At 43.8% G+C, this 17,216-nt stretch overlaps 1 protein-coding gene across 1 annotated transcript; it reads left to right on the top strand.

Annotated features, from left to right (window-relative positions):
- Window positions 1-12,722: 12,722 nt before the first annotated feature.
- Window positions 12,723-13,313, top strand: LOC149287595 (rho-related GTP-binding protein RhoG-like). Its single transcript, XM_089492622.1, has one exon. The coding sequence runs from the start codon at window positions 12,738-12,740 to the stop codon at window positions 13,311-13,313; it is 576 nt and encodes a 191-aa protein (XP_089348748.1). The 5' UTR covers window positions 12,723-12,737.
- Window positions 13,314-17,216: the final 3,903 nt, after the last annotated feature.

Here is a 17,216-nt window from a genome sequence, read left to right on the forward strand (position 1 = left end):
GGATTATTTACAAGGCTGAGGGCCCAAATAGAAGGCCCTGCCATGGGTTAGTTACAGAACTGTGCATACATACCCACCTACACATACATACCCACTTTACACATACATACTTACTTACACATACATACCCACTTTACACATACATACTTACTTACACATACATACCCACGTTACACATACTTACTTACACATACATACCCACTTACACATACATACCCACTTACACATACATACCCACGTTACACATACATACCCACTTTACACATACATACCCACTTACACATACATACCCACGTTACACATACATACCCACTTACACACACATACCCACTTACACATACATACCCACTTACACATACATACCCACTTTACACACACATACCCACTTTACACATACATACCCACTTACACAGTTCTCTAATATTACATCATTGCATGTTGTGAAGCAGGATTGGACTGGCCATGCCCGGTGGGCCTCTGGCCATTGGCACCCCATGATCAATGTGCGGTAAGCATAACGATGTAGAGTGGCTGCACATAAACAGTAGACTTGTGCATTCGTCTTCGGGCGAACATGAAAACGAGCACGAAGAGGCCGTTTTTTTGTTCGTTCCGAAGGAACGTAGAACAGAATACAGTGCCGGCAAACCGTAGGCGAAGACGAAGACTCACAATCACGAAGATTCGAAGATTCTTCGTGATCGTCTTCGTTTTTGCCGCGCAACCGCCAAAATTTCAAACAGGAGTGAGCTGATCCTCGTCTGTCCAATCAGCTCACTCTTGTGACGTAACGCTAAGGGTCTCGTCCAATGCCTGTGCTGCTGTTTTTTTTAATTCTGAAGGCGCCTTTATAAGACCAGAGCTTGCCTGAGAGATCCATTCATTTTTCGCTGTGACTGCTTTGGCAACACTGCTGTGCTGCATCCGAGCGTTACAGAGAGAGATTGTTCTGTTCTGTGTGAGACTGGTAAGCCTTAGCCTGCCATTTCTCACTGTGTACTTCATCCTCACTTCAGTGCTACTTAATTAATATATTTAATAATAATAATTTGATTAATTTAATTTTTTTAAAATTAATTTGTCATCAACTTTAGTGTAAGTGCTGTTGAGTTGACAGTGCACCCAGTGCCTCAGTGGCACTGGGGTGCCCTTGCCCTGGGCTGGCACTAGTGCCTATTGCCTGTCCTGCTTAAATAAATTAAATAGAATTTATAAATTACAATTTAATAGAATCTATAATTTAATAGTTCATTATAATATTATATATATATATATATATTTGTCAGTCATATATATATATATATACTATAGTATACTAGTGTAGAGTGTACTGTAGACATTCATCTACTAGTGTCTAATTTAAAATCAGTAATATTAATTAATATAATTAATAATTGAATTCATTATAAAATTATATATATATTTGTCAGTTATAGTTAGTAATAGTATACTAGTGTAGAGTGTACTGTAGACATTCAGAACATCTACTAGTGTCTAATCTAAAATCAGTAATATCAATAATTCTCTAATTCTTTCTTATCTTAATAGTTAATTAAATTAGCTATAAATAAAAGTAATAATATTAATTAATTACTACTAGCGTATAGTTCAGCTAATCTTATTAGTACTGGTGCTGCAGCTCTATAGTTTGTGCTTTGTTTTAGCAACAGTAAGAGACCAAGTCAATTTTTCTTAATTAATCTTTCATTTTATTTCATTTGTTTTGCTCATCTCAGTCCATCAGTGAAGTGAACTTGTTGGGCTAGTGAGTGCAGCCGCATAAGTGCTGTGTTTTTTTTTGATCAGCAAGCAGTGACGTTAACTGTTTTGCAAAGATTTTCTCATTTATTTTACATTTTATTTCAATTTTATTAAAAGTACCCTTAGTGTTTTGCTCACCTCAGTCCATCAGTGAAGTGAACTTGTTGGGCTAGTGAGTGCAGCAAGCAGTGAAGATAACTGTTTTGCTGTGACATTTTATTTTATTTCTAATTCTTTTCAAGAAAAATTGACTGTGACGAGCTGTACTAAGCAAAGCTTCAAGCTACTAGCTGTAGTACTAAAATAATTCTAATCTTCTTTAATCTTAATCTATAATATATTATAAATAATAATATTCTAATTCATAATCTATAATATAAGTAATTCTAATTCTAAATTCTAATTCATAATCTATATTCTTCTATCTATAATACATAATATATAAGTAAATTAGTTCTAATCTATTAATATTATATAACTTAATATTAATTAATAAATCATATACTGAATCTGATTTAACCTCACTTTAGCTTAGTGGGTTTGAGAGCGTCTGCCTAGAGGTAGACTTATAGTAAGGAAATATAGCTTTAGGCTAGCATAGTGGTAGGCTAAGCTCTTAGGCCCGTGTAAATTCAAATTAAAAATAAAATACTGCTAGTTATTAAATAGTTAATCTTGAGTTAATAATTTCAATAACTTTAGGATTTTGGCAGATTGCACACAGCACAGTGCAGTAGTGCATAGTTTTACTTTTTAAGCAGTAGCACTGAAGAGAACTTCCTCTAATTTTTTTGTCTTTAATTCGTTTTTCCTTTTTTTTATTTTTATTTTTTTATTTTTTTTTTTATAGTTTTTTAAACACTACACTACACTACACTACACTACACTACACACACAACACAAAATTTGAAATGGATCCTCCTTTTGGGACTAAGGAGGGACAAGCTCCATCTACCACCACCACCACCACCACCAGCACCACCACCAGCACCACCACCAGCTCTAAGATGCAGCCTTTGCGTCAGTCTAGTCGGCCAAGTAGGCCAAGCTCTCGCTTATCATTTGGGGAAGCATTGCTTGAAGGATCATCAAGTAAAGGAAAGGCACCAAAAGCAGGCAGTAGTAGTGCGGCTAGGCCCACAAGCTCTATGGTTTTTTACGGAAAGCCTAAAGCACCAGAAGCACGTTCAAAGTTAAAGGGTAGCACAAGTAGTACCAGCCCAGTGACTAAAAAGAAGTGCCTTTTGCCCCAAGCAGCATCTTCCCCATCCACCAGCAGCATGCAAGGTACCAAGCAGAGCCAAATTAGCAGCAAGACTCAGAGGGGTCCCAAACCAAAGCGATCTCATTCCTTTGTAGGGAAAACCACCACCACCACCACCCCCGCCTCTACCACCACTAGTGCTGCGCCTACTGTTCCCACTGGTACCGCCACGCCATGTCCTCCTAGTACCTCTAGCAAGCCACCAAGTCCTTACAAAATTTTTGTAAAGACAGTTAGAGAGAGGGCTACACATAGTGGAACTCCACCTAGCGAGTTAGCAGAGGAGCCTGAGACTGAGAGGCCAAGTGCAGAGTCTATTCTTCCTGCTCGCACTACTACTAGTCACGAGTCTCACGACGATATCAGTCTTAGCTCCAGCCTAGCAGGAATTCCATTCGATCTGGCTAATGAAGAGCTAGACTATGAGCCAGAGGAAGTAGAGGAGATGAGTGGTCAGGAATCAGATTCCTCAGGGAGCAGTGTCCAAATGACTAGTGCACAATTTTCCCCTGAGCCTCCACCTTCTCCGCTACGATCATCACCATCACCACCACCAGCAGCAGCAGCAAAACCTAGCAAATCTAAAGCAATTAGCAGTCCCACTATGGCCAGTACTGTTACCACCAGTCCCACCACCACTAGTTCTGCCTCTGTTCATCCACCCCGAGCAGTAAAAGCAGCACCCAAGGCACACTCCAAGGCTATGCGCGCCCCAATTTGGGAGCACTTTGAAAATGTTGAAGAAGGGCGCTATGGAAAGTGCAAACATTGTGGGAAGCTAATAAGCAGAGGGAAAGTGTCTGGCCATTTTACCAGTGCTAGCATGAAGCATCACCTCAGCACTCAACACAACGCTGTGCTATTGGGGAAAGATGCAGAGGTAAAACTTAGTGCAGGCAGCATAGCTGGTGGCCGTGGAAAAACCCCAACAGCTTCTTCTTCTGAGCCAATAGCAGCAGCAGCAGCAGCAGCAACTAGTGCTGGCAGCCAGAGACCAAGGCAGGTTGGAGCACTGCATGCCCAGCCCACCCTGGAAGAATTTGGGGCATTCCACTCCAAGAGAACGATGCCCAAACAGCAGGCCAATAAAGTAACGCGACTTATTGGTCAGTTCATTGCTGTTGGAGGGGCATCCTTCTCCATGATTGAAGGGGAGCCTTTCAAACAATTGATGGCGGCTGTGGCTCCACAATACACAGTTCCGTCACGTTCCACTTTCAGCAGGAACATTGTCCCCTCGCTGTATCGGTCCTGTGTTGCAGCAGTGAAAGAGGAGCTTTCCAAGGCTGCTGGTCAGTGTGTTCATTTCACTACAGATTTGTGGAGTGCACCTAGCGCCCAGCATGCCTTTCTTTCTTTGACAGCACACTGGTGGCAGCCCGGTGTGTCTAAGGAAGTTGCTGCAGCAGGCTACCGATCATTCCTTCTCCATGCAGAAGTGATGGATGAAAAGCACACTTCCCAAAATATTCTGCATGCGATTAGGAAAATGTTTAGCCTTTGGGTGGGAGCAGAGGCGGGCACCAATGTTGAAGTTGGTTTTGTGGTAACTGACGGAGGTGCCAATATGGTGAAAGCGCTGCGAGATGGTCATATTGTTGGTGTGCGCTGTGCAGCCCACATCATCCATCTTGTAGTGAAGGCAGCAATGTCAGAAGGAACTAATGTGGCAGCAGTAGTTCTGTCCCGCTGCAGAAAGATCGCTGGGCACTTTCACCATAGTGTTAAGGCTAGCCAACTTTTGAGGGAAGAGCAAGAGAGGTCAGGTCTTCCCGTACACTGCCTACGTCAGGATGTCAGTACACGGTGGAACTCCACGTTAGACATGCTAGAGAGGATTTTGGAGCAGCAGAGGGCAATCCATAATCTTGCCTCAGAGCACAATATTGGGATTACCTCTCCATTGAATAGGGAGGATTGGACAGTGATCGCCCAGCTAGTGGCAGTCCTTAAACCATTCAGGGATGCCACAGAAAATTTAAGATCAAACACTGCCAGTCTGGCCCAGGTAATCCCAGTGTTCTCCCATCTAGGCAGCAAGATGGATGTGTTCCTTGGAAACCGTGAGGCTGTTCAAGGTGGCACTCTACATCCTGACGTAGCAGCCATAGTCAGGAAGCTGAAGGATCTGCTAAAAGTACACCTTCGCAAGCGAATGGAAGAGAGTCCCGAAATGATGCTAGCGTGCCTTTGTGATCCAAGAATTAAGGGAAAGCTAGCTTTGAAATTCAATGTTCTCAGTAGCTACCGGGAGCAATTGGTCAACAAGGTGCGTGACTGGCAGCGTAAAATGGGAATGCTGTCCGAGGAGGGTGAGGTGCAGGAGGAGGAAGAGATGATGTGGTCTGCTACCCCTAGCAGCAGCATCAGCAGCAGTGCCACAAGCAGCACAACACAGCTGAGTGGAGCAGCTGCGTTTTGGGAAGAGGCACTTGGCAGTATAGTTGGACCATCTGACAGAGCTAGCATCAGAAAGGAGAGTAGTGCTGCTGAAATGGTCAAACTTTACCTCTGTGAAGTTCCTTCTGCTCCTAATGTTGATTCTCTTAGCTACTGGGATGAAAAGAAGAGTGTGTGGCCTGCACTCTCATGGGTTGCGCAGCAGCTTCTATCATGTCCGCCAACCACTGTTCAAAGTGAGCGCGTGTTTTCTATGACTGGAAACATACTGAGTCCACAGCGCTCACGCATGGCACCTCATCTGATGGAGCAGATTGCCTTTCTTAAATTCAATCTGCCCAAATTGGGTTACCCAGCTCTTAGCTTGGAAAGTTAAATTTTTTCTCTCTAATGTTTAAGGTAGTTTCTCCCCCTGGTTGCACTTGCTGCGGTGTGGCAATGCCTGCTACCTCCGCTGGTGTAGCCAATTTACGCTAGGGCCTAGTGTCTGAGCTCTGTAAGTCCGCTCCCAAACGCCTAGGACTGACAGTCTTTGGATGCTTTGCCCTGGGGTGAAACAGGTGAGTGGGTCGTCAATTGCCCACTCATTCACCTTTTTCCGTTTCCAACGCTGCTGCTGGTGGTGGTGCCAGTATCTTTTGCCAGTTCGCTTCCTGGCTGAAATCATGCCTCAGATGTCCCTAATGGAAAGGGTAGTTTCTCCCCCCTGGTTGCACTTGCTGCGGTGTGGCAACGCCTGCTACCTCCGCCGGTGTAGCTAGCTTATGCTAGGGCCTTGTGTCTGAGTTCTGTAGGTCTGCTCCCAAACGCCAAGGACTGACAGTGCTTGGATGCTTTGCCCTGGGGTGAAACAGGTGAGCGGGTCGTCAATTGCCCACTCATTCGCCTTTCCCAATTCTGCTGCTGCTGGTGGTGGTGCCAGTGTCTCTCTTCAATGCCAGTTCGCTTCCTGGCTAGTGTCATGCCTCGAATGTCCCTGATGGTAAGGGTAGTTTCTCCCCCCTGGTTGCACTTGTTGCGGTGTGGCAACGCCTGCTACCTCCGCCGGTGTAGCCAGCTTACGCTAGGGCCTTGTGTCTGAGTTCTGGAAGTCCGCTCCCAAACGCCAAGGACTGACAGTTTTTGGATGCTTTGCCCTGGGGTGAAACAGGTGAGCGGGTCGTCAATTGCCCACTCATTCGCCTTTTCCAATGCTGCTGCTGCTGCTGCTGGTGGTGGTGCCAGTGTCTCTTCTCTGCCAGTTCGCTTCCTGGCTAGTGTCATGCCTCAAATGTCCCTTATGGTAAGGGCAGTTTCTCCCCCCTGGTTGCACTTGCTGCGGTGTGGCAACGCCTGCTACCTCCGCCAATGTAGCCAGCTTACGCTAGGGCCTTGTGTCTGAGCTCTGGAAGTCCGCTCCCAAACGCCAAGGACTGACAGTGTTTGGATGCTTTGCTCTGGGGTGAAACAGGTGAGTGGGTCGCCAATTGCCCACTCATTCGCCTTTCCCAATTCTGCTGCTGCTGCTGCTGGTGGTGGTGCCAGTGTCTCTTCGATGCCAGTTCGCTTCCTGGCTAGTGTCATGAATCAAATGTCCCTAATGGTAAGGGCAGTTTCTCCCCCCTGGCTGCCTCTGTCTGCGGTGTGGCAACGCCTGCTACCTCCGCCGGAGTGGCCAGCTTACGCTAGGGCCTTGTGTCTGAGCTCTGGAAGTCTGCTGCCAAACGTTTAAGACTGACAGTGTTTGGGTGCTTTGCCCTGGGGTGAAACAGGTGAGTGGGTCGCCAATTGCCCACTCATTCGCCTTTCCCATTTTTCAATGCTGCTGCTGGTGGTGGTGGTGGTGCCAGCATCTCTTCTCTGCCAGTTCGCTTCCTAGCTAGAGTCATGCCCAAAATGTCCCTAGTGGTAAGGGCAGTTTCTCCCCTCTGGCTGCGTCTGTTTGCGGTGTGGCAACGCCTGCTACCTCCGCCGGAGTGGCCAGCTTACGCTAGGGCCTTGTGTCTGAGCTCTGGAAGTCTGCTGCCAAACGTCTAAGACTGACAGTGTTTGGGTGCTTTGCCCTGGGGTGAAACAGGTGAGCGGGTCGCCAATTGCCCTCTCATTCGCCTTTCCAATTTTTCAATGCTGCTGGTGGTGGTGGTGGTGGTGGTGGTGGTGGTGCCAGCATCTCTTCTCTGCCAGTTCGCTTCCTGGCTAGAGTCATGCCCAAAATGTCCCTAATTGTAAGGGCAGTTTCTCCTCCCTGGCTGCCTCTGTCTGCGGTGTGGCAACGCCTGCTACCTCCGCCGGAGTGGCCAGCTTACTCTAGGGCCTTGTGTCTGAGCTCTGGAAGTCTGCTGCCAAACGTCTAAGACTGACAGTGTTTGGGTGCTTTGCCCTGGGGTGAAACAGGTGAGCGGGTCGCCAATTGCCCTCTCATTCGCCTTTCCAATTTTTCAATGCTGCTGGTGGTGGTGGTGGTGGTGGTGGTGCCAGCATCTCTTCTCTGCCAGTTCGCTTCCTGGCTAGAGTCATGCCCAAAATGTCCCTAATTGTAAGGGCAGTTTCTCCCCCCTGGCTGCCTCTGTTTGCGGTGTGGCAACGCCTGCTACCTCCGCCGGAGTGGCCAGCTTACGCTAGGGCCTTGTGTCTGAGCTCTGGAAGTCTGCTGCCAAACGTCTAAGACTGACAGTGTTTGGGTGCTTTGCCCTGGGGTGAAACAGGTGAGTGGGTCGCCAATTGCCCACTCATTCGCCTTTTCAATGCTGCTGCTGGTGGTGGTGCCAGCATCTCTTCTCTGCCAGTTCGCTTCCTGGCTAGAGTCATGCCCAAAATGTCCCTAATGGTAAGGGCAGTTTCTCCCCCCTGGCTGCCTCTGTCTGCGGTGTGGCAACGCCTGCTACCTCCGCCGGAGTGGCCAGCTTACGCTAGGGCCTTGTGTCTGAGCTCTGGAAGTCTGCTGCCAAACGTCTAAGACTGACAGTGTTTGGGTGCTTTGCCCTGGGGTGAAACAGGTGAGTGGGTCGCCAATTGCCCACTCATTCGCCTTTTCAATGCTGCTGCTGGTGGTGGTGCCAGCATCTCTTCTCTGCCAGTTCGCTTCCTGGCTAGAGTCATGCCCAAAATGTCCCTAATGGTAAGGGCAGTTTCTCCCCCCTGGCTGCCTCTGTTTGCGGTGTGGCAACGCCTGCTACCTCCGCCGGAGTGGCCAGCTTACGCTAGGGCCTTGTGTCTGAGCTCTGGAAGTCTGCTGCCAAACGTCTAAGACTGACAGTGTTTGGGTGCTTTGCCCTGGGGTGAAACAGGTGAGCGGGTCGCCAATTGCCCACTCATTTGCCTTTCCCATTTCCTTTTCCATTTCATTATTTTCCTTCTGATACACAACCAACCAAACATAACACACACAATAACACATATAACACATATAACACACAGTGACATCACACATAACACACATACACACACACTTACAATGCACAAAACACAAGGACCTTTTCCTTGTTATTTGCCCTGGCCTTCACTCACTAATAGCATTACATTAACACTATAACTCACACTTCACCCTATAACATTTTTCCATCCACATACCTGCCAACAGACCCAACTTTTTCAGGGACAGTCCTGCTTTTTTCCAGTCCTGTCCCATCTAATTTAGCTAAACTAGGTATGCAAAATGCAAATACACATAGGTAGTTATAGCTCGGTAGGTAACGCTACTATAAACATTTAATAAATATAATCAAGTACTAAATAATAAATCTAACTTTAAAATACATTTAAATAAACCCCTATTTTTTTTTAAAAAAAAACATTAAAATTAAATTATTATTATTTAGACATAATCCATCTTTAACCAAACCAGTGCACTGCTACTAATCTTAAACATAACCGTACATTAACCCTAAGCTATTTTTTAGTTCTTGTCCAACATTTTTCCATCAGCATACCTGCCAACACACCCAAGATTTTGGTGGACAGTCCTGCTATTTTCCAGTCCTGTCCAATAAGTAAGTTGGGTTGTTGCAAAGTATGCCATTGTAAATAGGTAGCAAATGTTAGGCATGTAAAGTGGTCCAAAATCAATTTAAAAATGTAAAATATTCCCTATTCTTTTATTAAACATCTATGGACAGTACACCTCGGTATGTGTGTGCAACTCTATTGGTCGTTTCGGCAGGGGGCTCGCCTGCCATCAACGAATGAAGTGCATTCTGCAGTTCTGCAATTCACTCGTTGATGCCAGACCAGCCCCCTGCCGAAACGACCAATAGAGCTGCACACACGTACCTTCACGGCAGCTGCTGCTGCTGTGATGTGTTATTAACCCCGTATTAACCCCTGCTAGGCAACCAGGAGGAAAACGAAGATTAAACGAGCACGAAGAATGTCCGCGAATATTCGCCCGAAGAGAAGACAGGAACGGGCGAATATTCGCGGAATACGAAGATTTTTTTTTCCCCGAAGACGAGCACGAAGACGAACACGAAGAGCCCCCTGGTGCCCAAGTCTAATAAACAGATGTCGGCTGTTATCAGGTGGCATTAAAGTGCCAGGGCCACCTAGTGATTGCCAGTTCGGGCCGTGTTGGGAAGTGCGCAAGGGTGACCACACTGGCAAGTTTTGTCAGGGCACATGATGCCTGACCCCTTTAGGGTCTTTTGAACCTTCTTTACACCCCTGATGTCCCTGTTCTCCAGGAACTTATGGGGTGGGAGGCTTGGTAAAGTCACGCCCCTACTCCAAGATTCACTTCAAATGTCCCCGTGTCTGTTTTCTTCCACTTGCGATGTATATAATGCGTAAAACATGTATATAATATAATAAAATGATTGCAGCCATTATCCCATTTGTGGGAATAAATGATTCTTTCGAAAGCTGGGGCCATGCTGCCCTCTGCTGTGCATTGCAGGTAGTGTCGAATCTTTGGAAACAGCACCGCACGCTATAAACTACATTTACATGAATGCTTTGCGGCGGGTGTGGCTCTAGTCTGGTACCCGGATGTAGGACTTTAGGGAACTTCCCACTGCCGGTACAGGAAGTGGCTCGGCGCGAGAGAGACTAGGAAGTGGCTGAGAGACGGTGAGTTAGAGGCCCAGGGGCAGCGGGAGAATGGTTAATGGATCGGTGGGTTACTGGGTGCCGGTACCGCCGCTTGTGTGTCTGTGCGCTGAATTACATTCTAAGGCTTTAGGTAGGTAGTTGGGGCGGTGGGTAGGTTAAGGTGGGGTTATTAATGGACAGGGTTTGGGAGGGTGTTTCTGTCATATGCTTTGAGTTAATTGGAGATGGTGGAGTTGGTGTTTTGGGTGCTACCATTAGTGAAATATATATTATGGCTAATTAAAATCTAATCACTTATTCCAGAGTGGAGAAATGGGTCTTGTGTATATATGAATTATCCCTGGCATGGAGGACAGGGTACACACCCATAGAAACATTGACTAGAAACATATAGGAATGAAGAGGGTACCTCCACTTTATTCAGTCAGCTTTTCAGTGATGTGCATTTTCTCCCCTTTGTTATATTTAAATGGTGCTTATACCTGCTTGCTAGTTACGGAATTGGAAGTTTACTAGTAGTCCACGGCTGATGTACCACACTTCATGGATCTGTGTATTTTCCTCATCACAATAAAAAAACTGTCTGTTAAGTTCTGCATAGAAGGCCCTGTCTGCTTACATGATCTTATTTCTGACGTTTTTCATGGTTCCGTCTGAATCAGGACTGTTGGCCACTATGAACTGTATTGACGCAATACTCTGCTACTGATTCACTCTGGAAATATATACACCCATGCGTGTATGCTTCTGAAATTTAGGTCGCCTTGTTTCTAACACTGGGGCACAGCAAAAGCCTCGCACTAAATAAACCAATGTAATACCGTTGGAAGAACAAACCTTAAACAAACTAGATCTTTTCAATAGTTATGTGCAAAGTTGTGATGTCAAGAAAGCGTGGAATTTATTTTAATTATTTTTACATTTTAAAAAGCATGCCGGGTATTTATTGCTCTTTACAGTTTTTATATGGTTAGTTACTGTTTTGTTCACACTTTAACTCCCAAATGTGAGAGAACCTGCATTCTGCTCACAAGAATTTAAATTTGACCTTATAAATAACTAAGGCTTTTGTACAAACAAAATTATTTGCTCTGTGTGTGAATGTTAAGTGTATGTAATAAATTATATTTATATATGTTTATATACGTACCCACTTATTAAATCCGTGCCAGCTATGCCTATCTCATAATAACACCACAAATGTGGGTGTCTCCTTATTTAAAGTATTTGGCTGAAGTATTTACTAATCCCCTTTTCATTATGAAGGACTAACCCTTCACTCGCAAGAATGCATGAGCTGGCCCTTCACGATGCACAGATCATTAGATGAGGTTACTTTAAACACAGGGCCAGACAAGAAAGCTAAACCCAGTACGCATGGCCCATTCATTATGCATAGTGAGATTAAACCACATCTCTGCTGCAAACTTCCCTGTTATTCACTAAGTTGCTTATCCCATTAGTAAGAAATAGCTGATTTATTAAAATAAAAACGCTTTCACGGGGAAGAGATGGCCGTTACCCATTTTTTTTAACTGTTCTGATTATAGCTATCGTATATGATGGGTTTGAAAGGCATTTTTTGAATGAGTCAGCCCATGGAAAACCTGCAGTAGAGTTGGATAACTGATTGAAGCAGAAACGTTTATATTGCTGGAGGGCTAAAAACTCCATTGCTGGTCTGTATGGCAGACCCCATGAATTATTGTCTCTTATCGCGGCAATACTTTCACAATGTTGATGTTTGTTTTCTATTCACTGGGTATCTATTTGGACAAAAAGGATTATAGTAAATATGGCAAGTTATAGCTCTAAATGTTTTGGAATTTCACTGATCAAAAACGGTGATTAGAAAATATATTTTATATGTAGAAAATAGCTTTAGAGTTTTCATTGGGGTATTCATTTTTTGTGATATTAATGTTTCAACCCCAAATAGTTACATTCACAGCCTTTGTCTGTGAACAAGACTGGATATTCTGTAATCTGTTACAGCTTTATGAAAATCAGTTGTATTTTCACCAAAGTGGGAGTTTGCAGAAGAGTTTCTGTCCCGGCTTAACTATGCATTTTCAATTCCTCCTAAATGAGCTTCTCCTGCCTGCTTAACCCTGCATAATGCGACTTCTTAAATCACCACATAATCTTAAACTATTTAAACTAGTCCTTCGTCCAGGATAAACGTGCACATTTTCTATCATGTGTTGTTTTTTCTTATCTGAAGCTTTCTGTATTAAGTTTTACTTTTTCCCCTCTTATTATTAAATACAGTTTGACTTCATGAAGAATGCAGACAATAAAGTGTGTTGTCGTTGGTGATGGAGCAGTTGGGAAAACGTGCCTTCTCATCAGTTATACCACTAATGCCTTCCCGGAGGAATATATTCCGACTGTATTTGACAACTACAGCGCCCAGATGACTGTCGATGGCAGAACAGTTAGCCTCAACTTATGGGACACTGCCGGCCAAGAAGAATATGATCGCTTGCGCACCCTCTCCTATCCTCAGACCAACGTGTTTATCATCTGCTTTTCTATAGGCAGTCCATCTTCTTATGCCAATGTACGACACAAGTGGCACCCAGAGGTTTCCCATCATTGTCCTAACGTGCCGATTTTGCTTGTGGGTACCAAAAAAGATCTTAGAGGTGACGCAGAAACTATAAAGAAGTTAAAAGAGCAAAGTCTTGCTCCAACCACAAACCAGCAGGGCTCATCGCTTGCTAAGCAGATAGGAGCAGTGAAGTATCTTGAATGCTCTGCTCTCCACCAAGATGGAATCAGATTGGTATTTGAAGAAGCTGTCCGTGCTGTTTTATATCCTGTGACAAAGAAACACACAAAGAAGTGTGTCCTTCTATAGTGGTGTATGCTCACCATAGAAATGTTGGTTTTTAAAGAAACAAAAATATGGGTTTTAGCACAAGATTGTCGATGGTATCCCCCCTTATCCTCCGCTTGCACTAACAGCTCATATTAACTGTGGGTTGTGTGGAGTAGAATAAAGTCGCTTCTAGCTTTCCTAAAAATGAATATGCCAACAAACTGATGCAAAAGTATCAGAGGACGTACAACTTTGTCCCGAACATCCCAAGATGCCCGTGCTTGGATACAAATCTCCAAGCTATTACACATGCTGGCCTTGCACTTCTGACTATAATTTTTCTGTTCATCTTATCGCTGCCAGTGATTGACCTTCTACTTTGGAAGAACGTCTTCTATTGATATTTTATTCTTATTTTTTTTTCTCACTTTGCCACTATTAAAGCTTAACTGTGCAATTTTGGAAGATGCTCTGTACATGCAGAAAAGTATTCCAAAAATGAATGACCTTGGTGCTCTGGTCTGAGGGACTAAAATATATCTGAAACATGCTTTTTAAACTAAATGCTGGATGAAATTTGTAGACACCGTTGAGTTCTGGTTAAACACTGTAACTTCTTTTCCTCCTTCCACAAAGGAAGGTGACATTAACCCTTTGAGTGTCAATAGTAAATGCCGCTTAGATGATCTGACATTTAGTTGGCCAACAAACTCCAAGTATGTGGTTTAAGACCCTTTTTTTATTTTCTTTAACACCATAAGACTCAGGGCTAAAAAAGTGGATGTAAGGCAGAATTTATTTCCCTTTGTATTAACTTAGTACTTAGAGGGCTGAATTAAAGGGAATCTATCACAGAATATTGGGAAATAATGCGTTTTAAACTGATTTCTTTGGTAATGCTAACAAAAATCAGACTGAATTGTTCCCTGGTACGTATTCCAGCCTACAATATTGCCTTGCTTATTGCTGCCCCCCCAATGTATACTGCCTTGTAGGTGTAAGCAGCGTTTTTTATTTTAGTCATCTTTGGGCTGTAATTAGAGAGAGCCTTTTGGGGCATATACTTCTAAAAACAGAATGAATGCTATGAAAATGAATGAATTTGTCTGCATTGCACCAAAATGACTCCTATAGAATTGCAGTCGGCTGCGTTCTTAGTTTGGCTGGGTTAGTCCGCTTGAGACTTTGGTGGGATTGCAGAGACCAGCATGGGGCACATGATATTGCTGCTGATATTAAGAGCTGGAGATGTAAAAATCTAAAATGTGGTCTTGCAGCTCAAGTAAGACCGCCGAAGTATAGCAGATTCCAGCCATATTTGGGTTGGTTTGGCAGAACAGCTTCTTTCATACAAGTTACACCTCAGCAGCGAAGATGAAAAACAGTTTGAAAGCGTTTAGTACACTTTGCCCGTGCTAGGTTTCAAAACCTCAGAACCAATTTCCTCTCCATGGTTATCAAAGTACCTCACATAGCTACGCTTGTCAAGTAAATAGGGTTTTTGTTTTTTTCTTCTTCTAATAATAATCACGTCAAGATTTGCTCAGGCTGCATGCAACAGCAAAAGTTGCAACAAGGGCGAGGCAGCTAATAAAAGTTTATAATAAAGCCAAGTATGCGCTGATTGTACAAGAAAGCATTTTTAAGCCTCTCTCCTATCACTCGCAGATTTAAAGTGCCACTTTACGGTTTTGAAAACAAAATGTACGTATGAACTTTTTTATAGCTTAATAAGCACAGCAGATGAAACGGCTGTCATATTTTATATATATTTTACACAAATACTGTAATCTGTGTTTTTCTAACTAAGATATGGTACTTTCTTGAATCTCCGCTGTCCGCGTTCCTTACCAAAGAGCAATTTACTAAGGATTTAGAGCACCCTTGCAGGAGTAGTAACCAGTGCCTCTTACAATGTGTTTTTCTGCCGAATAAAGGTGGGATCTTCCCACAGCTGGCCCAAGAGATAAACAATGTGAAAAAGGGGATTTGGAACAAGCTGTATTTATCTGGTGTAAATGGAGGATTGATACGGGCACATTGTGTATCTCAGAGGGCTATTCCTCTAATTAACTGAATCCGGATGATCAGAAGACCACTGTAATGTTGTGGAAATCACAAAGATTTCTTTTTCTTTGAGTTAATTATTTTCCAATTTCAGGAATGTATATTTTATGTTTAAAAACTAAATCTTCTAATTCTTAAAAACTCCTATGTCATGGTTCGATTCCTATAACATTTATATTTATTTAAAGGACTCCTAATAAATGGTACTTTGGATCCTGTGTCGTTATTTCACTTTTTTTCCCCCCTCCTAAACATGGTTATAAACTGGACACACTAATAAGGCAAATATGTGGAAATTTTACATCATTGTTGACATTTAAAAAATAATTCTCTGTCAATTGGTTAAAAGGCAATCCACTTTAATAGCAGGGAATCGGCGTTGTACAAAGCATGCACTCACAATTGGCACAGCCTCAGACGCGAAGCCCATTGAGAAAATTATTTTTGTCTTGAGACACAAAAGGCAAGCCATGACCAACATAAATAGGTGGCGTCGAGTAGTTTGGCTTTGCCAACATCTGTATTTTCCCTTTCGTTCAACTTTTGAAGGTCCAAACCTTTGATGTCATGTAACAAAAATCAGACACTGATTAAGTTGTTGCCATAGAAACTGTAATAGCGTTACAAATTTTTTTTTTGTGGGATTAAACCTTAAGATATTTATAAAATAACAGACTTGCTTAAATTTATTTCAACTTACTAGGCAGTGTAATGTTTTGTCAAAGTGGAACAGCACCTTTAAACTATAAATACATTTTGGCGTTGCAGGCGATATTTTAAACGCATGCCTTTGAACGTATAAATATGACCTACATAGCATCTTGCTGTCACAGTGCTGCATTGGCCCTTGGCACTGCCATCTTGGTTATCGCTGCAGGGACACCTGCGTCTTAGTCCTCCCAGACAGCGTGACGGTTGGTTGTTCAGTCTGTCCTGTCTGGCAGAACAGTGAAGAGGAAATCTCCATAATCCTCGGCCTGGAAAGGAGCCTTGATCGGTTGCTGAATAGGGTAAAAGGTAGAGGACTGCATCGGGATGCGGGACCTGTCAAAAGACTTGCGGTCTTTTTTTGGGGTGTTGCGGGCAGCCTTTGCGTTGCTCGCACACAGCGTCTCTTCTCTTGTTGCGCCCAGGAACCCAGCGGAGTCACGTGAATTTACGTCACATGACTGACAAGAGATGCTGTTTGCGAGCAATGCGAAGGCAGCCTTGCGGGAGTGCGCGGGAAATCTGCAGTTTAGGTAAGGGGGTGGGGGAGTTCGTATGAATGAGTATGTGTGATTGAGGCAATGAATGAGTATCTATGAATGAGTGAATGATGGTTGCGGGAGCGGACGGAAATGGTCAGAAATTCAGCGGGATTAATAAAACAGTCCTGCACAGGGCTCTGGTACAAGGTATCTATGTATGTATTTCTGTTACATAAGATATTGCACTAAACTTAAACTTACAACACTAATCAGGTCCCAAAAGTATCTTCTACATATATACTCGGTCTCAGTGGAGCCCTGTTTTGAAATAGCATCACAGTTTCCCTGGAAGAAAAAAATGAAGACTACTTTGAACCAAAGGGTAGTAAGATAAAGACCGTGTTGGAAGCATACGTAATTGTCCCTTATTACATAGAAACGTAGCAGGGGACAGCAGGTAAGGACCATTTGGCCCAACTAGTCTGCCCAACCTCTGAATATCTTCCTTAGCCCCTGGCCTTATCGTATATCTAGCTTAGCCTTACGGCTATCCCATGCTTGCTAAAACTCCGTATTAACGTCTACCACTTCTGCTGGAAGGCTATTTTACGTTTGCAACTCGTGTGCAGCTTGCAAAGCTAAGATTGCTCAATGATCAAGAACAAGGAAGTGTGATTAGTACTTG

Source organism: Sceloporus occidentalis, unplaced genomic scaffold (assembly GCF_023333645.1).
Source record: "Sceloporus occidentalis isolate IW3139 unplaced genomic scaffold, rSceOcc1.0.p SCAF_58, whole genome shotgun sequence".
NCBI lineage: Eukaryota > Metazoa > Chordata > Lepidosauria > Squamata > Phrynosomatidae > Sceloporus > Sceloporus occidentalis.

Excerpts from the sequence above, each read along its gene's own strand:
- LOC149287595 (XM_089492622.1), top strand. The coding sequence starts at position 12,738 with ATGCAGACAATAAAGTGTGTTGTCGTTGGTGATGGAGCAGTTGGGAAA.